The sequence below is a fragment of the Oculina patagonica genome, chromosome 4, assembly GCF_052425735.1.
Source record: "Oculina patagonica isolate OP01 chromosome 4, crgOcupat, whole genome shotgun sequence".
Taxonomy (NCBI): Eukaryota; Metazoa; Cnidaria; class Anthozoa; order Scleractinia; family Oculinidae; genus Oculina; species Oculina patagonica.
The window spans coordinates 30,336,645-30,358,018 of record NC_135761.1 but is presented as its reverse complement, the minus strand read 5'-3'; the positions used below and the strand labels follow the sequence as shown (position 1 = coordinate 30,358,018).

The 21,374-nt window shown below is 38.1% G+C and overlaps 2 protein-coding genes across 6 annotated transcripts in view; both read left to right on the top strand.

Annotated features, from left to right (window-relative positions):
• The window catches only part of LOC144652312 (structural maintenance of chromosomes protein 5-like), a 6,088-nt gene extending 4,254 nt beyond the window's left edge, over nucleotides 1-1,834 (top strand). For 2 of the 3 annotated variants that reach the window (XM_078512356.1, XM_078512358.1), the window contains 2 exons: nucleotides 687-754; nucleotides 1,085-1,834. In XM_078512356.1, coding sequence (XP_078368482.1) covers nucleotides 687-754; nucleotides 1,085-1,211 — 195 coding nt within the window. In that variant the 3' untranslated portion in view covers nucleotides 1,212-1,834. The remainder of the gene's footprint in view (nucleotides 1-686; nucleotides 755-1,084) is intronic. The other variant, XM_078512357.1, reaches the window with a different exon arrangement.
• A 1,578-nt stretch (nucleotides 1,835-3,412) lies between these two features.
• Nucleotides 3,413-19,404, top strand: LOC144652242 (uncharacterized). 3 transcript variants are annotated; one of them, XM_078512264.1, is made up of 5 exons: nucleotides 3,413-4,569; nucleotides 6,792-6,871; nucleotides 14,400-15,065; nucleotides 15,416-15,469; nucleotides 16,630-19,404. In XM_078512264.1, the coding sequence occupies exons 3-5, from the start codon at nucleotides 14,423-14,425 to the stop codon at nucleotides 18,798-18,800; spliced, it is 2,868 nt and encodes a 955-aa protein (XP_078368390.1). In that variant the 5' UTR covers nucleotides 3,413-4,569; nucleotides 6,792-6,871; nucleotides 14,400-14,422; the 3' UTR covers nucleotides 18,801-19,404. The 3 variants fall into 3 exon arrangements, with proteins under 3 accessions (XP_078368390.1, XP_078368389.1, XP_078368388.1); XM_078512263.1 differs by lacking the exon at nucleotides 3,413-4,569 and having other exon boundaries at nucleotides 6,677-6,871; XM_078512262.1 differs by lacking the exons at nucleotides 3,413-4,569; nucleotides 6,792-6,871 and adding an exon at nucleotides 12,212-12,579.
• The last annotated feature ends 1,970 nt before the right edge of the window (nucleotides 19,405-21,374 follow it).

Genomic DNA, 21,374 nt, shown 5'->3' with positions numbered 1-21,374 from the left:
ATGGAATGGCGCCAATTTAATTATTTATTTTACTCTGGTTTGTTGGCAGTTAGCTTTTATTTGTTAGTTAGGGCAGTACGACAGATATATGCTATGTGTTCACCACATCTAAAGAGATGATTGATGAAAAACTATAAAGGGCATTTTAACAAATCAGTGTGTCATTTTCAGAGGACTGAGCCAAAAATGTGATTTTGTATTTACGTTTAAAAACAATTTAAGATGTGCCATAACACAAATCATATTGTATTGCACATTAAGGATTAATTAGATTCGCGTTGAATTGTTGTTGAAGATATCCTTTAAACAGCTAGGTTTGAGAAGCACTTTTTATCAGTCATATCCACTGTAAGTTGAGGCCTATGTCCTGGTTCAATTTTACCCTTGGTACAATCTGGTATTTTCCTTTATTTTGGTGTAATTGGTATTATTATAATGAATAAAAGGCAAAGGAAAATACCACATTCTACCAAAGGTAAAATTGAACCACACCATGTATATAAAATACAGTAAAATCCTGCGAGTTAGAACTAATTTTTACAGTTTTCAAAAATTCGCTTCATAACAAAGAAAGGGAATTGAAAGAATTCAGTTTAAAGTTGTTTTTCGTGCGTATGAGAATTTGTTTATTGCCAGTTTGTAATTTGCGAAGTGATACTCTCTATAAAAGATCTGAATGCTTGTAGGTCTCACTGCACATGAGATGCCAGCCTGTTCAACAGAACTTGAATCTTGCGCATTTGTTATATTTAAGGTTTGTATTTTTTATATATATTACATGTATGTCCATTTATTGTCTATTAAGAAACGTATTAAATCAAAGCTGTTGGATAATCGTATAGAAATCAATCAAATTCAGAAAAAAATGTTAAGGCAATGAAATCAAAAGGATGGTATTTGAAAAGTCTCATTAAAACTGTCGAGAAACTTGCGGTTCACTCCAAAGTCAATCTGCGACCCCCTTTTCTCCTGTTAATGTTGATTTTACATCCATAACATTTGTTTACAATAGTAGCTTCCCAACTCAATACTGAGGAAACATGTCTTGTTCAGTATCAATTACTGTCACTTTCCTTTTTTATAGGTCCACTCACCCTGGGCCTATCTCTATCAAACGATTCTATGCTCACAGGCTCACATTGACCAAGACTGGACTTATACAGTGTACTCAGATGTTTTTTGCCAACGAGGTAGGCCTTCTGAAAGACTGACGAGGCGGCAGAATATAGAGCCGCGAGAAGATTTGTACATGCAAAAAAAATCTCAGAAACACTCTAAATGTCGAGAAATGTAAGTAATGTAATGTAATGTAAGGTAGATCGTGACGACACAATTCAGCACGTGCACACTTTGTTGTAGTTTGGCCAATCAGCGCGCTACTAATTTGTTCAATTCCCAGACACGATGCGTCTTAGATAACAAAGAGGTTTCAAATCTGTTCGCTTCAAAAAGCCAAAATTCCCGAACTAGAGATTGAAATACGAAAGAAACTTGAATGAAACTTTGTTTAGAATTTAATTTCATTTAAGATGAAGGTAAGAAATGCATTCCAAAGCTTCAAGATTTCCAAAGCTTCGAAAATTTCGAAGGCATACAAATTTGCATGCGTAATTAAGTTAGGTCTGGCAAAGTAAACAACACAGATTTTATCAATCAGAAGAGTTTTATTTCGTTTCTCGAATTTATAAAATAAATTCTCTATACTACATTTTTTTTCCTGGATACTTCGGCGTTTTTCCTCGGGAAACAGGGCCATTAATTTTCCTAAAAGCTGGTTGCCCGAACGCAATTTGCAGTGTCTCGACAACAACAATTCAACGTGATATTTGAGACATCACGCATTGCGCGTGATGAATTATTCTCGGAATAATAAAATAAACTTGTTCCATCTTTGGCCGCAAACTTGTCCGACCAGGCTTTTACCTTTTAAAACCTCAATTTTTTTTAATACTTATGTGCTGAATGAATTCAACTGCAGTGTGGAAAGTTTGAAATGCTTTGTTTTGGCAAATCTTTGTAAAAGTTTGCTTTTTGTGTCGAAGCCTTCTGTATTTTTTCTACCTTCAAAATCCCTTTTTGTTTCGTAATTTATTTTTCGTGTTCAGTGGCTCCTAGCCACTTTGATTTATAAGACCTATAGGACTTTAAAACAGCGGAAACCTTTCCAAAATAGCGGCATCGGACAACAATGGCTTGAAACTCTCAAATAGCATGAAGTTTACAAGATTTCTCACTAAATCTTCACTACTTTGGTTTTATTTTAGAACTTTTTCCTCATTTAGCCTTCATAAAATCGCATTTAATTCCATAAACATTCACGATTTTCAAAAAAAACGCGCAATGTTTATTGATTGACCAAAATCATAAAGCGTCCCGTTGTACTCGTTGGCATTTCTACCGATAGGTATCACTAGTTTTACTCTGATTTAGTATACTATTGATTTAAATCTGATTTAGAACTGTACCAAGGCCACACTGGTACAGACTTAGCTGTAGAGAGGTAGCCCTTGTAGGAGGCTGCGTCTGCTTTTATTAAGAGTAAGAAGTACAGTTTGGTGAATGGTTGGGACTACAGTATTATACTGTCAAAAGTTTCGAGCTACACTCTTTAATTATATAAGAACCTTTTTAATAAGAACGTCGAGGCTAAAAACAGGCCAAAATGTAAGAACGTGCCCAAGGCTGAAAATTGGTAAAGAACGCATTTCCTTTTTCCTTTTTGCTGTAAGTGACAAATATATGTACAAATTGAATAAATGTTTAGTCGAATCCTGACCTGAAACCAACCTTGACATCACTCATTGGTGACGTGAACATGTAAGTATCGGTTAGGAATGAATTTACTGCAATACCACTTTGTTTTTAAAAACTAAGAACATTTTTTAGTGACGTTAACAGACATTGGTGCAATTTGCTAGAGTGTTCGTATACACGTCTGTGACACTTCGCATATAGAGCTTTTTATTTTATCTATCTCTTTCTCTATTCACTAAGGATAAAAGATATGATATACCGTGTAATTCTTGTAGTTTTCTGTGCCACCTCCTTGAAAGTAACGTCAATTACATACGTACACTTTATTTAGACACGGTGAAACATCAGTTACAATACTCATAAGGGGGCTTTCTCTCTTTTTCTCCTTTTTTTTTTTTTTTTTTTTTTTTATATTTTTTTTTTTTTTTTTTTTTTTTTTTTTTTTTTGGGGGGGAAAGGATTTGTTTTTTCAAAAGCCCCGGGGGGGGGCCCCCAAAAAAAAAACCCCGGGGGGGGGGCCCCCCAAGGGCGGGGGGGGGGGGGTCCCCCCCAAAAAAAAACGAGAAAAAAAAAAAAAAATAAAAGAAGGGGGGGGCCCCCCCCAGGGGGAACCCCCACCCGGGGTCCCCCACCTCCATGTAAAATCAGACCCTTAGATGTTTGCCGTGTGGGAGTATGAAGGGGGCATTAAGCAATTAATTACATTTTTTAACTGAATAAAAGATCTAGTCCCTCTGTAGCCTGTTCCAGGCTCTCGGTCAGTCAGCGGGAAGCGAAGTGACCGAGAGCCTGGAACAGGCTAGTCGCTCTGGCGTAATGTGGAAGTCTATTCCACAACTGAGCCCAACTGTAGCAGAGACTTCGTTTCTTCTTTGCGCTTCTATTATACTCCAAAACTAACGACTCCCGAAAGGTGACTCTGATGTATTTAATGAGACATTTAAGCAATGCTATAGGTTCCTACAAATGCAACTTTGCAGTTACTTTGCACCCGATTTCATTATCCACCGTAAATTATATAATAACCTGAATTCTACGCGCATTTTGATTGGTTTTTACTTATGATCTATTAGAGTACAGACGCATAGATGACGTCACGCGGTGGTGTGACTCGCGCGCGTGATCAGAGTTCATAGTCCAAATCAGAGTTTTATTATATAAAACAAATAGATTCAATTTTGCCGTGGGTCTGTTCAGTTATAGATCACAGAAGACGTCAAAATGTGGTAAGAACAACAGTGACCCACTCGCCTAGCGGCTCGTGGGCCACTTTTTTTGTTCTTACCACATTTTGACGTCATCTGTGGTATATAACTGAACAGACGCACGGCAAAATGGAATCTATTTGTTAAATAGACAATAGCTTGACGTGACTACGTTTTCCTCCCTCATAGCTTCATATACATGTAGACATAGCAAGACAGGAACAGGAATATTATCTGATTTCTATGTTGTAACACTTCAGTTTTCTCTGTGTGCAATGATATTTGTAACTTGTGATATGTTTGTTCAATAAAGTTAACTGCTTATTAAAAAAAACTTTGGAGTAAATATAATAATTAGAAACCAGTGTTATACTTAAAAAAATAGCAAGGACGTGAAAATCTTGATTGGGATATACAGAAACTTTTCACCAAATAACTGTCGCCAGTAATTGCACAGCTGTGCAGTGAAATAACCATCTCTTTCTTTGAAGGTCTTGAAGGAGAACAACTGAGGGTTACGTAGACTGTTCAAACTCCTGATCAACATTACATTAGTTCTGTAGCCATGTGTCTACTTCACTTCCAACTGCAAGTGCTCCGTTCTCCAAATGTAAGTTCACGATGCCTGGCTGAAGTCGGCGTGGAATCCAACATATATTTTGGTTATCAACCTTACTCGTAATCTTGAGTCCTCTTAGTGTTTTTAAAGTTTTATTTTTACTATTCAAAAGTAGCGACGCCCTGGCTTGGTTAATCAGTAAGTAATGGGCGCCGTTACTTTTGGAATTCTTCATTCAGTTTTTGACTTTTATTGGTAAAGTTCTCTACTTTGCGATCATCGGGTTAGTGAAATCTTGTAACTGCTCCGTAATGATCCCTCACTGTCCTAAACAGATTTTTGCATTAAGCATAAGACGCACAAAACTGTAGTAGGGATGTGTCGAAAGGAACTTCTCAGTTCTCATTTTTTGGACTTAACTTGTTCAGTCAATAACCACTGCTGAAGCACAGTTATTTGTAAGTTGCTTTCTTACTGACTCTCAACCTTCGATGGATTAAAATGAAGGCCTTTTTGGCCATTTCTCCCTCCTCCCTATTCTGTACCTCCCCCCTCATGTATTATATATACAGTCGAATCCCGATAACTCGAACCCTCAGTAACTCGAACCTTTTCCGATTCCCCCTTCAGGTCGTTTTCTTACTTATTTTACCATCGATAACTCGAACTGCCGATATCTCGAACCATACGCGCGATTTTCGTTCCAACGATCTGTTGGCTTTCTACAGCACTAGAAAGACAAAAAAGTGACACCATGTAAAGTATTAAGTTTTATCAGAAACCCATAAGGGTTGAAACGTGTAACTCCCTATGATTCGCATTGTACAAAGCGTTTGCACATTCGTTTTCACTGAGTACCATATTTGGAAATCACGAGATACATTTAACCAATAAAATTACTATATTTGGATCAAATTCACAGCGCGCGCTAGCTCGCGCTCGATGGCGTAATCTTGTTTTTGAACAAGCTTGGTTGAATAAAGTTAAATTTGATTAAATTTCCTGTTTTATCTTCATAAAGTAGTCTGGAGAACTTCGCTTCGATACACTTAATGAATTTCTTTAGTTTCTGTAAGAAATTTACGGCGTTTAGGTCGAAATTCAAGCAACTTACCGCAAAACCAAACATTATGTTGCGTGTGTCATTACGTGTATAGAGCGGTTTTCTTTTGAGTGTCGAAAGTAAATTGCGTTTGCTTTGGTTTTGCATTACTACGCTTAATGATTGGCTTAAAATTCTCGCGCTACTTTCTCAGCCAATCAGAACTAAAACCAAAACCAATCGTGACTAGCTCGCGCACGTTTTCCCGCGCTTCGTGCCAGCTACATGTATTTGCTTCGAGTTTTGATTGGTTCACTGGATTGTCTGTGTCCTTTTGTGATTGGCCAGAGTAATTACTTTGGTTTTGGTCTTACGATACTCAATTGAAAACTGCTCTAAAGCATTCGCGTACAAATTCTTCGTGTTTCCAAATATGGTACTTAGCAAAATGAATATTCAAACGCTGTGAGCGCGCGTTACACGTTTCAACCCTTATGGGTTTCTGGTTTTACAATAGCTTTTCAATGATAGTAAGAGAGATTTTTCTCAACTTTCTTTCAAATCCATACAAGCTCTTATCGTTTGGTAGTCTCCTTCACAGCCGCTTTTTGGGACGTCACCGAGCGTTGCGTGACGTCCCAAAAAACAGCTGCGAAGGAGATTAATGCTTTCGTTACCTGTGAACGGAGGCTACTGTTTATACGCCGCGGCTTAGTGTATTCTCTGGTATCCCGTGGGTTGTATTCACTAAAGTTTCCTGCAGTTTGTCGCAGCCGCCGAAAGCCTACTCTCTACATTCAGGTTTTTTAGATTTTGCAAGTTGTGCCTTTTTGTAAGTGCCCCACCCCCTCCCCTCCTAAATTCAACTGTTATGCATATGGGAAAGGCGTGCGATAAAGAAACCATGCAATGTTTACTGGTGGCATTACGTAACTGTATCCCACGAGTGGCTTGATTTTAGAATACACACTAGCCTTTTCCAATGTGGGCCTGTCCCAGGCTTTTATACATTTTTGCGCGAGGACCTCGCGCGAGCTAATCGCGCGAGTGGCTGTCATCAGCCATGAACGTTAGGGACTGGTACCAGACAGAGAAGTTGTCTTCCGTTTTCTCAGAATTCAGTCTTCCAAGAATTCCTGCTTTTATTGATGAATTCGGTGAAAATTCGAAGGAATGGAGTTTTGAACTCGATCAAAGCTAATCAACGAAATCTTCTTTTAATTTCTGGCAGTCGGAGTTTGCTTCAAATGCAGTGCTTCGAACGATTGTTTTCGATGTCATCAAGCTGTGGCCTTGGAACCTAAATTTCAGGTTTGTTTTGCAGAAATTTTGTTCATGTTTCCTTTTTATGTCAGTTTAAATGATGGTTTTTCCAATGTACAAAGAACTTCAAATAACAGATAGTAAGTGTTACTCTTATGGTAAATATTTCGATCCAAAGAGTTTCCTTTCTCCTCACTCGTAAATATATATTACAGAAGGAGAAGGGAATCCTTCCCGGAATCCTTTCGCTTTTATAATTTCTGCATAAGGTAAGCTGCAGCCTGAAGCTAAACCTTTTTACTTTTTATAGCTTATTGTAAGCTTTAAAGGTTTGATCTCAGGAGTATCAGCAAATTCTCGAGCTTAGTCGTCCTGGTAAGGGTCGTCTTGAAACTTGCATGCTGCAAGATCTTCGATTTCAAAAAGAGCCACTTGATTATGGCTTCCGCTTAGGTTGTCGAAATATCAGTCACCAACAGTACATGTAGTGCTTTTTAGAAATACTCTTTAAATTCTGAATATTCTCAGAACTGTTCAACTGTTCAACTGAAAAGGGGCACTATGAGAGTAAAGTATCTTGCCCAAAAACACAACACAGTGCCCCGCCAGGGCTCGAACTTGGACTGTTCGATCTGGAGTCCAACGCACTAGGCCACCATGCCTCCCAATCAAAATCAAAACTACCTTATTATAGTAAATTAACAATACATGTTATTAACCCAAATTTCAAAAATTCGCGTTAATTTTATGTATGTTAACTTTTTTAATATAAGCATTTGACCAGAACTTTTCCTAAAATATTATTCGCGTTAATTTTATTACGCATAAATTTTGTTCGTGTTGTTAAAATGCCTCGTTATAGAGCAGTTTTCAATTGAGTGTCGTAAAACCAAAACCAAAGTAATCACACTGGCCAATCACAAAGGACACAGACAATCGAGTGAACCAATCAAAACTCGAAGCAAATACACGTAGCTGACACGTAGCGCGGGAAAACGTGCGCGAGCGAGTCACGATTGGTTTTAGTTTTAGTTCTGATTGGCTGAGAAAGGGGCCCGAGATTTTTAAGCCAATCACTAAGCGAAGCAATGCAAAACCAAAGCAAACGCAATTAACTTTCGACACTCAAGTGAAAACGGCTCTATTCCTATAATAAGGTAAAACCTATTGTTACTTGCTGACAGACATTTTTCTGCACTTCTTGTTGGAGTACTTTTATTGTGTTGTGTTTTGATTGGTTCACTGGATTGCCTGTGTTCTTTGTGATATTTGGCGAAAGTGTTTATTTTATAGTTTTTGTTTTATTACCCGCATGAATCGAAAGTTGCTTTATCAATCAAAATCAGTAATTTTGTTGATTGCTGTTGACTGGTATCAGCAATCAGTGACAATGAAACTCAGAAAAATATTATTGACTGTAATCAATTTGGTCAGTAATCCATAGTTTACAGTCTTGTTGTCACAAGCACTTATTATAAGGCCATCCCGATAAAATGTTTTGTTTCCCATCTCTTGTGATGGTGGGTCGGTTGGTCGGGCAAAAAAGGAAAAGAATGAACACTTGAAGGGTTCTGGGTTCCAGCCAGGCTGCTAAGTATAGGAAAGCCTGATTACAAAGTCAACTTGAAAATGTGGTCTTTTCGTTTGTTAATGTTCATTAACAGGAGTATCGATGATAACTAAAGACAAAGACACCACAAAATACCAATTGTTGTTAATAAAACAAGATCATGCGCTTGTAAATGAAGTACTTGCCTCTTTGATTAATGAATCTGGATTTTCTCGATTTTCTCTTTTTCGAAAAAATGGGTCGGTCGGGCGATGGGAAATGAAACATTTTACTGGGATGGCCTAACCATTTTTACCCCGAAAATTTCCCGACTTGTAGTGAGCAGAGTCAATTTCACTCCATCCCTCCATCACTCGATCGCTTCCTGTAAACAAAGGCATGCAATGCGTGCAAGAGTTATAAGGCCTCTAGAGAACTAGACCCTTTTCTCTGATTACCTACATTTCTAGTTATATTCTGTAATATTAACATGCCTAATTACCTAAGATATGTAAGTTGCCTCCTGTAAATTATCATTACATGACTATGACTCTGTAATAGAGCCAAAATATTGTACTAATATCAGTTTTCTTGAAATAAACCAAAACTTCTTCATAATTTTTGTATTCCAAATTGTCAGATGGCTCTGCATTATGGTACAATAAATGATGTTTAAAGCGAAATGATTTAAACACATGCGTTTAAAAAATAATAAAAACAAAAGGAAAAGACAGGAAAGAAAACCAAAAATTTTACTACTACCTTTTGGCCTTCTCTCAATTAGCAGACATGGTGCTGATGCATGTTCAAAGTCGTGGCAAACTTTCACCAAAATGTTAAAGCAGCTATTTTTTCTTTCATTTTTGGATGTATTGAACTGAGTGAAGTGAACTGAAGTGTGGAAAGTTTAACATAATTTTGTTCTGACAATCTTTATTTGTCAGTTTGCAGTTTTCAATTCTTGTTTCATAATTAATTTTCCGAGTTCAGCGGCTCATAGCCACTTTGTTTTTTGGACCGAAGTTGGCATGCCCATTTTTTGTAATAATGAAATACTTGCATGAGAGCTGTTCATGTAGCCTGCGAATAAAGCCGCTTCAGCGAATGTGAGGCGGCTGTATTCGCAGGCTACTGTTCATGATATTGTCAAGCATTGTAATAATGTCAATTGTCAAGCATTTTGTAATAATGAAATACTTACATGAGAGCTGTTCATGTAGCCTGCGAATAAAGCCGCTTCAGCGAATGTGAGGCGGCTGTATTCGCAGGCTACTGTTCATGATATTGTCAAGCATTATAATGTCAATTGTCAGCATTTTGTAATAATGAAATACTTACATGAGAGCTGTTCATGTGCCTGCGAATAAAGCCGCTTCAGCGAATGTGAGGCGGCTGTATTCGCAGGCTACTGTTCATGATATTGTCAAGCATTGTAATAATGTCAATTGTCAAGCATTTTGTAATAATGAAATACTTACATGAGAGCTGTTCATGTAGCCTGCGAATAAAGCCGCTTCAGCGAATGTGAGGCGGCTGTATTCGCAGGCTACTGTTCATGATATTGTCAAGCATTGTTTGTTATTCAATCTCATCCCCAGAGCCTACTTTTGATTGTTTCATGGTTTTCTGCTCAATTCTGATTGGTCAACAATTGGAAATGACCAGCACATTGCATGGAACCATCCAGAGTTTGTATTGTTGGTGCTTACCAAAAGTAACTCAGTTTTTGGGGACAGGATTGTGAATTATTGAGTCAAGGCAGAGTGCTCATGGCATTCTTCTTGGATTTCTGGGTTTTAAAGGATGTTGACATCAATATGTTCAGTGGCAATCTCGGGAAGATGGAAATCCAACTCAATTTGATAAATAGGCAAACACTTTAGATTGCTGCCCTCTTTTGATAGAAATCAATATCAATCCATGGACAAATTGTTATTGATTGATTGCAGTTGAACTTGCATTTTATTTCATTAATTTTTATTGAATGCTATTATATTGGCAGTCTTATTGATATTGATTGGTATCAACTCTTATTGAATATCAGTTAATCAAGTCATGTGGCACACTGCTAACACATACCGGTACTTATGATGCAGTGTCACGACAAACCTACTTTACTTACTTTTGCGAAAAATGTGCAATCATAGTTGATTTTTAAATCACCGTAATTTTTAGGAGCCTCGCATGGGCAGATTTTGAGAAAACGTCCTTAGATGATTCCAGTTCCCTGCTTAGCACTCGGTCTCTTGTTTTAATTGTAATATATCATGTGATGGTTATATTGAACTATAACTTTATTTTTTTTTATGAATAAGGTTACAGATTGCTTGCCCCCACTACTAGTAAAGACAACTAATCAGGCGGGGGCAGGGTTAAATAGGTTTACACCTACAATACAGAAAATGAGAAGCGAGAACGATGAAATAACAATTAATTATAGGGACAAAGTAAACAACAATATAGTAAATACACACACAGAAAAGCAGAAGACAATAACTAATGACTAGTGAAAAGAGTATAATGCTTAGTGAAAAAGTAAACTAACAATATAATTAATTACACATGCACACGAAAAGCTAGAAAGCAATAACTAATGACTAGCGAAAAGAGTATAATGCTTAGTAAAAAAGCAAGCTAACAATATAATAAATTACACATGCACACGAAAAGCTAGAAAGCAATAACTAATGACTAGTGAAAAGAGTATAATACTTAGTAAAAAAGCAAAGTAACGATAAAATTAATTACACATGCACACGAAAAGCTAGAAAGCAATAACTAATGACTAGTGAAAAGAGTATAATGCTTAGTAAAAAAGCAAAGTAACGATAAAATTAATTACACATGCACACGAAAAGCTAGAAAGCAATAACTAATGACTAGTGAAAAGAGTATAATGCTTAGTAAAAAAGCAAAGTTACGATAAAATTAATTACACATGCACACGAAAAGCTAGAAAGCAATAACTAATGACTAGTGAAAAGAGTATAATGCTTAGTAAAAAAGCAAAGTAACGATATAATAAATTACACATGCACACGAAAAGCTAGAAAGCAATAACTAATGACTAGTGAAAAGAGTATAATGCTTAGTAAAAAAGCAAAGTAACGATATAATAAATTACACATGCACACGAAAAGCTAGAAAGCAATAACTAATGACTAGTGAAAAGAGTATAATGCTTAGTAAAAAAGCAAAGTAACGATAAAATTAATTACACATGCACACGAAAAGCTAGAAAGCAATAACTAATGACTAGTGAAAAGACTATAATGCTTAGTAAAAAAGCAAAGTAACGATAAAATTAATTACACATGCACACGAAAAGCTAGAAAGCAATAACTAATGACTAGTGAAAAGAGTATAATGCTTAGTAAAAAAGCAAAGTAACGATAAAATTAATTACACATGCACACGAAAAGCTAGAAAGCAATAACTAATGACTATATAATACAAACCAGTAGCAAACAGACATAAGATATAGTACAGATATAATGCACACCATTATCAAACTGAACTAAACAGATATCAGCATTAACAAACAGTAATCAGAGAAAGAAAAAAACATAGCTGAACTTCTCTTCTCCTACTTTGCCATCTTCACTCCTTAGGGGAGCATAGAGCATCTACTGTGGCTCTCCACCGAACTCTACCTGGTGCAAGTTTCTTAACCTCTCTCCTAACCTCAGACAGGTTCTTTGCTCCACTGAACATCTTTAACGCCCTCAAAAACTGTAGTTAGCCAGAAGAGTGTTGTGCAGTTTTGTTCAGCTTTGAAAAACCTTTCAGCACAAAAGATCCACAAGTTGACCCGAACTGTCAATGAGACTACCATGTCATTACCACCGAGCAAATGGCATCGATCTCTTCATGAGCAAGGGTCTCCGTGGTCTGGAGCAGATGCTAGTAAAGACCAGTAATCTTCTAGTTACAGCCGTGTCAAGCTCTGGCGGGCAAAGGACGAAAAAAGCATTAAAAAATTAAAGCGACCACATCTGTTTGAGATCACCAGATTGAAGCCACCTCAGAACATAAGTCGCCTAGCCAGGTTAACGATGAGAAAGCTAGTAAAGCAAAAAGGGCTGCCCTATAGACAGGATATGAACACAGTGTATGAGATCACCAAAGAGCTTATGCTCAAGGCAGTCTGTTCCAACAAGGGGCAAAAACGGGAATACTCTTCAACGAAGAGGCAACAGGCAGCAAGGTGCGCAGCACTCTCAAGAGGTACTTAAGGTGACTCGATCGAAATAAATGACGTGCTGTATGCCTGTCAAAAAATTCTAATAACTTCACCATTTCTGACTCGATTTCCCTAAAACTTTCGCATTTTACTCGAAATTTTTCGAGTAAAATTAGCACTTAGCTGTAGAATCAGAACAACAACATGGCCGTGTTCGCAAGAGAGTTGGAGCAGTGCTTCACTTTAAAACATTATTTCATCCAAATCAAGGCAGCTCCAGAAGCGTAAAGCAGCGCAAAGTTTGTGTAAGATGTTCAATTTAATGTTCCGGTTGTTTTAAGCAATTCGTACGGTTAGTTTTCATGTTATTTAGAAAAACGTAAATTTGGCGACCTTCCTACATTTTGAAGCAAATGGTGAGTTTATAATATTTGCTTAAACTTTTTCATCGTTGCAAATAGCCGAATGTGATTTGGAGCTGTTAAAACTGATGCATTGAACTTTCTTTGTCTTCGGTTATGGTACTTTTGGGCGAAATGTGGAAGTACTGGAGCGTTCCAAACCTCGAAATTATATCGAGGTTTCTGTTCCGACGATTTTTCGGAAACTTAGAGAGTCATAATAAGGTGGAATTTAAAAAAAAATATAACGGGCATTTTTTTAAAAAAAAAATTTTTATCAAAATAGGTGTGTTAAAAAAAAATAAAATCTCGAAAAACTTGCGATCATTACATCAACACATTGACGTGTGTATTATTCTTAGATAAATTTCGAGTAAAACGCGAAAGTTTCAGGGAAATCGAGTCAGAAATGGTGAAGTTATTAATGATTTTTGACAGGCATACAGCACGTCATTTATTTCGATCGAGTCACCTTAACCGACCTAAGCCAAAATACCCAGCCGATCCACCACCACCAAATGATAACGGATCACCAACTGAAGTTGTGATCCAAAATGTTATCAAATCAAATCCCTGAAGAACGGGGACAGAAAACATTCGTGCAAAGATGCTCAAAGCTGATATCAACGCACCTACAAGCTGCTAAAGAAAGGGTATCTACGAAACTGTTATTATTTGAGGGGGATAGCAAAAGTCCCAAACAGGTTCCAACTGAGACGAATTGATGAACCAATTGATAGCGGGTTGGGACTGGAGCAGGCAGCCTTACTTAGAGGGATAGGATACCAGATAACTGTTTTTCCAAACTATCGTTGAGCAATGTCTGGAGTAGAACAACCAGCTGCACATGAACTTCCTCGACTTCAAGAAAGTGTTTGACAGTGTACACTTAGAAAAGCTATGAAGGACACTAGGAGGCAATGGAGTGCCATCTAAGATTGTCTCACTCATTGGCAAATGTTATTGTTTTTCCTTAACTACCGGTACCTCAAGTTCAGTTTCATCCTTGATAAAATAGTTAATAAAATGTTAACTGATGTTGTCCAAACTTCCCTCTAACTGAATTTTAAACAACAATTTCAGGAATATCCTTTTGTGGGGAAGAAAATACGAAATTAAAATAGAAGAGACTTTTGAGTTAATATTTGAGTCATTTCAATTCAGAGGGTTGGAAGTAGAACAGTGAAAATCAAGCTTCTCTCTCTCCTTCTTTGTCCCTCTTATATGCGAAATGATCAACTGGTCTAAAGTAGTTTTGGATAAAACACGTTCGAAGCATAGATAGCAACACAGTGTACATAGTGTTTCACAGTAAATGTATTTAATAATTCACTAACCTCTATTCAGTCGAAATTGCCTACAAACTACCATATAATGCATTATGTGTGGTTCCTATCCTGTCAATATTTCGAAAGATTTTATTCATTTCTTTTCATTTCACAGACTTTTTAAAGACAGCATTCTCCATGGCTGCACCGACAGTAACATCTACCAATGAGACAACCAACTATGCGCGGTTGTGTCGTCTCTTGATAGATGTTGGATCTAAGGCACTGAGGGACAGTTTTGATGGCATTCACTCACCCGTAAACCTTCCCTCAGTTTTGGCAAGCCCCACAGTTCGTGCTAATCTGCAGTCACTTAAAGCGAAAAAAGTCCTTAACCCAGCACAGTGGAGCAAGTTGTATCCGTCTCCCCCTTCCACAGTATCATCAAAACAGTTTGACATCACCCTTTTCATGGTTCTTCTAAGAAACGTCTGTGGTTTAAGTCCGCCGATAACAACTGGCTCGTGGGACAAACTTCCTCCTGCAACAGATACCAGTGTTGAAGCTGATATTGTCCGTGTGAAGTATTTTCGAAACACCCTCTATGGTCATGCAGAACAGGCCTCTGTTGACGATGCAGCATTCAATAACCACTGGAGTGACATCCGGGATGCACTCGTGAGATTGGGAGGACCAAGTTATGGGGCTGCTATTGACAAATTGGAGACTGAATGCATGGATCCTGGTGTGGAGGAAGAACATAAAGAACTACTGAAGCAGTTCAAGAAGGATGATGACGACATCAAGGACAAGATTGAAGAGTTGGATAAGAAATTGGAAGGTGAGCCTCTGCTATTCCAGTCTTCAATGATTTGTGTGAAAATTGTTTTTAAGCTTAAAATTTGCATGTTACGTTATCTGTAAGGTTTCAAAAATTTTATTTCGGAATTTATTTTATTCTTCACGCCGTTTAACTAAGCCCACATCAAACTTGTCTTCTACAGGGAAAAAACCTGACTCTTAATAAAATGACCTTTATGTAACATATTGTCCACATATATTGTAAATTAAAATTCTAAGAGCCGTTACATTTGATTAATCTCAAGCCCTCCCTCTTAATGTACTTTGTACTTTTTAAGTTATCTATGTAAGTAAAATTACGGTTCCACGTATGGTTCAATTATTTATTAGACAAACTAGATGCTATGGGCAAGACGCTGCTGGATGGTTTGTCAAAAGAGAAAGGTTAGATTTATTTCTAAAGCCAATAATTCAACACTTTCCTCGTCATTTGCCGACTACAACATGGACCTCTCTGGGGATTCCTTCCTTCCTTCCTGCCTTCTTTTCACCGGCCTGCCACCCTGGGTTTTATTAATGTGATAATTGTGGCTGTTATAAATATTTATGGTGATGATGAGAATAAAATTTCGTTGTCTAGTTACAAAATTCGAAAAACAAAAAGCTTCGAGGGCAACTGTAAAATTTTGAGGACAATCTATTAGCCAAAGGCATTATCCACCAATATATAAGCAAGCCAGAAAGGGGTTTATTTATTTTTAATAACCCTCCAATTAATTTCTACAACGCGCTTTATCGCCGGTAAGTAGGACAGAAACCTACACTGATAATCATGGTGTAACTGCGGTTGGAATAAATGATTTACGTATTTTTTTAACACTGATTATTTGAGTAAAAAGTTAGACTTGAGAAGGTGACTGTTTGTTTGTTTTGTACTTGTCTATAAAATCAGGCGACGGATATCAAATCGGACGGGGTATATTGTCTGATACCCGTCGTCCGATTTTGTACCATGTGACACGTTTTGTCCAATGAGCGCACGCGAATTATGTATAATTATATATCTGTTCGATTTTCCAAGAGCCTGGCGCCCAAGGCCCAAAACAGCCCGGGGCTAGTACAAGTCCCCAGCCCTCCCCCAGGCTAGAAGGTTGTCACCCCAGGAGCCCAGCTGGCAGCTGCAACACCAGCAGGGTGCCTTGTACTCAGGGAACCCTGGACCGGTGTCATTCAAAATATTAACAGACTACACAGCTGCATTCCAAGTTCACACAAAATTGCTCAAAGGGGCCAGGACCTAGCTAGGCCCAGCGGTCAAAAGTGACACCCTCCCCTCCCCCCAGCTTTTGACGGCTACCCGCCAGCTGGACACCAGCAGATAGCCCAGTGCCTGGGCAAGGTCCCCATACCATGGTTGACATTAAGCCCCCTCAAGTTAAGGTTGCTGGCTATGCGCCCGAGTTCAAGCGAAAACCTGGCAGCCAGGTTTCTGCGAATTCTCTGAGATATATATAATTATGTATATCCTATAGTTAGGGCACTTTCTTTTTTGACCGCCTTAATTAAACTTTTGTGATTTTTTCTTTTTGCTTCTTACCTAAAAGACATCACTCGAAAAAGGCAGGAATCTCGGGTGGACGACACACTTGAAAGTGAGTTACCAGATGAGCCAGTCAATGTACACGGCCATATAACAGAGGTCCTTGACATTGCTGAAGCCCTCTCAGACGACAGCAGTAAAGCAGTGGCAGCAGTACTTGTCAGTGGAATTCCAGGAATAGGAAAAACTACTGTTGCTATACAAGCTGGTCATCATCTTAAAGACAAGTTTGGTAGCATCGTCAAGTTTTGTTCTTTGAGGTTTTCTCATGCGGACGAGAAGAAATGTGAACTAATGGCAAATAAAGGGGAAAGAGAGTTGAGAGAGATTTTGAACGTGTGTGTCCCAGGACATCAACAGACCAATGAGTTCCCCAGACACGTTTTACTCAACTGGTGCAGGCGACTTGAACATGAGCTGATACTTGTTCTTGACAATGCAGAAGATGCGATGGAAGAGGATGTTGGAAACTCTTTTATTGAATTGTTAAAAGAGATGAGAAAGTGTTCAAAGTCTAAGCTGAAGTTCCTGATTACTTCAAGACGTTCAGTAATTGACGTTGCCGCTGGTTTGAAATTGAAGACTATCAAATTGGGCCCTTTGGATTTAGAAGAAAGCATTGAAGTTCTAAAGTATGGTGCTAACCTGCAATCTGCATCTGATGGCCAGAATGATAAATTGCGTCAGATAGCTGCACTTTGTGAGCATATTCCGCTGGCACTTCAACTAGCAGGACCTCTGCTTTCGACTGAGTCTGAATACACTGTTGATGAACTTATTGAAGAGCTGCAAAATGACCCAACAAGAACACTTCGTTGTGAACGTATGATGGAAATAGCTTTTAAAAAACTAAACGAGTCTTTGCAACATTCATTAGTTTGTCTGTCTGTTTTTGTTAGATCGTTTGACAGAAATGCAGCAAAAGCATTGTTAGGCCTCAAATACGCTGAGTATTTGATGAAGTTAAAAGAAAGATGCCTGATTCAAAAACAGGACGACCGATATCTCATTCACTTATTAATTAGAAGTTATGCGAGACAAGTTGGCAGAGCGAGCTATCCTCAAATTCTGGCTCATGGCCAACAGTCCTTTCTCGTGTACTTTTTGGCCATGATTTTGAGAAACGCCAAGACATATTGGGGAAAAGATGCGTGTAAAGACTCTTTTCATCTATTTAATGCAGAAAGGCTTAATTATGAGTCCACTCTAAGGGATGTCAGCGTCAAGAAGATCCGCAACTGTAGAGAACTTGAAGATGTTGTAACAGAATGTCGGCTGGTAGCACCTTACATAGGAGATTGTGTTCACATAAAGCTTTATGATGACTTTTTGAAAGGTCTCCTACATTTTGCCGAAAGCCAAGAGAAAGTTATCCAGAAAGTGGAAATTCTGTGCTTCCTTTATCACGAAGGAAGGAAACGTGGTAGTGCCAAGAAACAGTTCCAAGTTGAAGCAATAAAATTACATGATGAAAACGTGCATCTATTTGAGCAAAACGGTCTGTCTGAGGTAGTTTATTTGAGTTACTATGGCAGATATCTTTCACAAGATTGTAATCGAAAAGAAAAGGCACAGCTTTTTTTGAAAAGGGCACTTTCCATTTATGAAGAGCAAAAGATTGAATCTACAGTTGACAAGGCGAGAATTCTGAGACTAATGGGATATAATTCAAAAGAACTGGGAAGTACCGAGGAGGCTTGTGAAAACTTTTTAGAAGCATTAGAGCTTCTCAGGGTCAGTTATGGCAATCACGTATTGACTGCGTTTGCGCATAAAGATATGGGAGATTATTACTTGCACGTCGAAGAATATTCTAAGGCAGAAGAGAACTACCAGAAGGCAATTGGCATTTTAGAGGTTCTGAAAATAGCGGATCACAAGGAGGCAGTTCCAACCTTTAAAAACCTGGGAATCTGCTTTGAACAGAGTGGGATGTTTGACAAATCCCGAAAAACGTACGAAAAGGGGAGCGATATTGCTGATAATACTATCGAGGTAAACCATAAATGGAAGGTTGAGATTAGAACCTTCTTAGCATTGCTTGTTTGTACACATTACCAAGAAGTCAGCACAGCTTACATAATTGCTAAGAAAGTTCTTCAAATGGGCAAAGAACTCGGACTGAAGGATTGGCGAAGAAAGGAACAACTTGAAGAAATGTATGAAAGACATTAAAAATTGTTGAAAATTGCTTTGATAGATAATACGTCAGTGATGATTTTTAGAATAGTTTCTAGCTTATAATAGCTTGCTCTTAGAGAAACTAGACCAAGTGGGTTTTGTGTTTCTGCAAAAGTTATGTTCTTTTCTGCTATAAGTAATTACCTAATTAGCTATCAATGAAACGTTGGCTTTATACAGAATAAAATATGCAAGACTGTTAGGAAAGTTGGAATTACATAGCTTATTATTGCTAAGAAAAATTAGAAAATGCACTAAAGGGGCAATTTTCTTGAGAGCTTTCCTTCTTGCACAGTTTTTCATCTTTATAGTTTTTATGTTGTTTTTGGTGTTATTCTGATACAAAAAAAACGATATTTTTTTGTATTTAGGTTAGGTGTTCGTAATATAGTAGATCGTAGATGCCGGTTTTACTCTAAGTTATTATTTATAAGGCTGGGTGATGCGTAAATTAGAAATTTGATTCAGTACGAGGTCAGCTTCGTCCTAGTATAACTTTATTCATGTTGGATATAGTTTTTCAATTGTACATCGTTTTCTTGTTCAAGTAGGTTCGAATCCAATTAGTCTAAGGTGTGTAATTAAAAGTTGAAATCTAGTTCAAGTAAACAAAGAGTTTGCAATTGATTGCATCGCGAGTGAAGAAATCAAAACGCGATGTTTTTAAAGCGACCTTCACACGACAAACATGGCCAGCTCGTGTTGGCAAACTCAAGTTGGTGTGTGTAAAACGACACAACAATTGGCAAACAAGTTGGCCAACTGTTTCCGGCCTGTTGTGTCGTTCCAACACCAACTTTAGTTTGCAAACATGAGTCTGAAGTTGCTAATTAGCTAAATGTAATAGAGCGATTTTCACTTGAGTGTCGAAAGTTATTCTCGTTTGCATTGGTTTTGCATTACTACGCTCAGTGATTGGCTAAAAAACTCGGGCCTTTTTCCCAGGTGCCAATCAGAAAAAACCCAAAGCCAATCGTGATTCGCTCGCGCACGTTTTCCCGCGCTTCGTGCAAGCTACATGTATTTGTTTCGAGTTTTCATTGGTTCACGGGATGTTCTGTGTCCTTTGTGATTGGCTAAAGTAATAACCCAGGTTTTGGTGTTACGACACTGAAATTGAAAACTGATCTATGTGGTTAGTCGAGCGCGCAAAAAAAATTTTTTCATCGAGAATCTCCACTTAATACAATACAAGATGGACTGTTTTTCTATTGAACAGTCTATGTTTCTGGTATAGTTAGTCGAGCGCGCAAAAAAAATTTTTCATCGAGAATCTCCACTTAATACAAGATAGACTGTTTTTCTATTGAACAGTCTATGTTTCTGGTATACTTACATTTATTCCATGCCTCAGCTGAAGAACACAGCCATTCAGGAGGCCAGAAAGCCAAGCCGTTGCATATTTTGCGGTAGCTCATTAATTGGTCTTATTCACGAAAGGCCCCGGCGTTCATCATAGCCTCCCAGTTTCCTGCTGAGACCCTTTCATTCAGCAGCAGTTAAGGTTTTGCAAGAAAATGTTCAAACATGAAAGAAGAAAACCTTAAATGCAGAATGAATTTGAGGAATATTGCAACACCTTTGACAAGTTCATGCGAAAAAAAGTAACAAGGCTCTTGTGTATAGTGAATATATTCACTTTAAACCTTTTTTAATTTTTTAACCTTTTACTTCACGGGGGTGTTTTAATGAGCTACGGCTCCTGAGCTCTTTGTGGTTAAATAAACTACGTCTTAACTATGTCTAAAAGTCAAGTAACTTGTGGGATATTTCACGGTATGTCGCGAGAAAATATTGTATAACGAGCCTGGCTCTAACTTCTGTCACGCAAGTCACAACCCGAGCTGCCAGTGGAAAAGAAAGAAAAAGAATTACCGGGAATTTGCAGCAGCATTTTCACAAACTGGCTGATCGTCAACTGTTTGTAAATCTGGACAAACAGAAACCTGTTAAAATTCCCAACTGACAGGAGGCTGACCAGTTGGCTAATTACAAAGCGTGAAAGAGTTGAATTCGGAACCACCGAAGAAAAATCCCTCAGCGGCAGGGAGGACTATTTTAACCCGGGACCTCCAGATTACAAGTCCAGCGCCCTAACCAATAGTCCACGCTGCCTCCCTCGAATAGGAGAATGGGAGACATATTGCAATCTCGTGGCCAGAGCCGACGCGGGCTCTAGACACGATATTTATATTGGACACATCGCGAAATTGGCTTCTTTCGATATACTAGGAGTAGTTCTCACTAACATTGCCCCCGCTTTTGGCTAATCCTGCCTTGAATTTCATTTTGCAAATTTCGTCTTTTTGCGGCTAAATTTTGTTGGGAAAATTGTTATTAACCGTCCGTCTTTGGGCTCGAATTTTCTTTGGGCTCGGATTTTCCTGAAAAAGGCTTTTCACCTTAAAATAAGACAAGTCTCTAGGGTGCTTTTATAGCCGTGAAACAACATTTTACAATTAATGTTAATTAGTGAAAAGTGAACAAAAGAAAACGATGGGATTAGTGTCTAGTGGTATCTATTTGAGTAGTAACTTTTTCTCGGTTGAAAAAGTCAAGTCCTCGTAT

Excerpts from the sequence above, each read along its gene's own strand:
- LOC144652242 (XM_078512262.1), top strand. The coding sequence starts at position 12,486 with ATGAGATCACCAAAGAGCTTATGCTCAAGGCAGTCTGTTCCAACAAGG. Across the intron at positions 15,066-15,415 it reads GTTGGATAAGAAATTGGAAG|ACAAACTAGATGCTATGGGC; the intron begins GTGAGCCTCTGC and ends ATTATTTATTAG. Across the intron at positions 15,470-16,629 it reads TGGTTTGTCAAAAGAGAAAG|ACATCACTCGAAAAAGGCAG; the intron begins GTTAGATTTATT and ends CTTACCTAAAAG.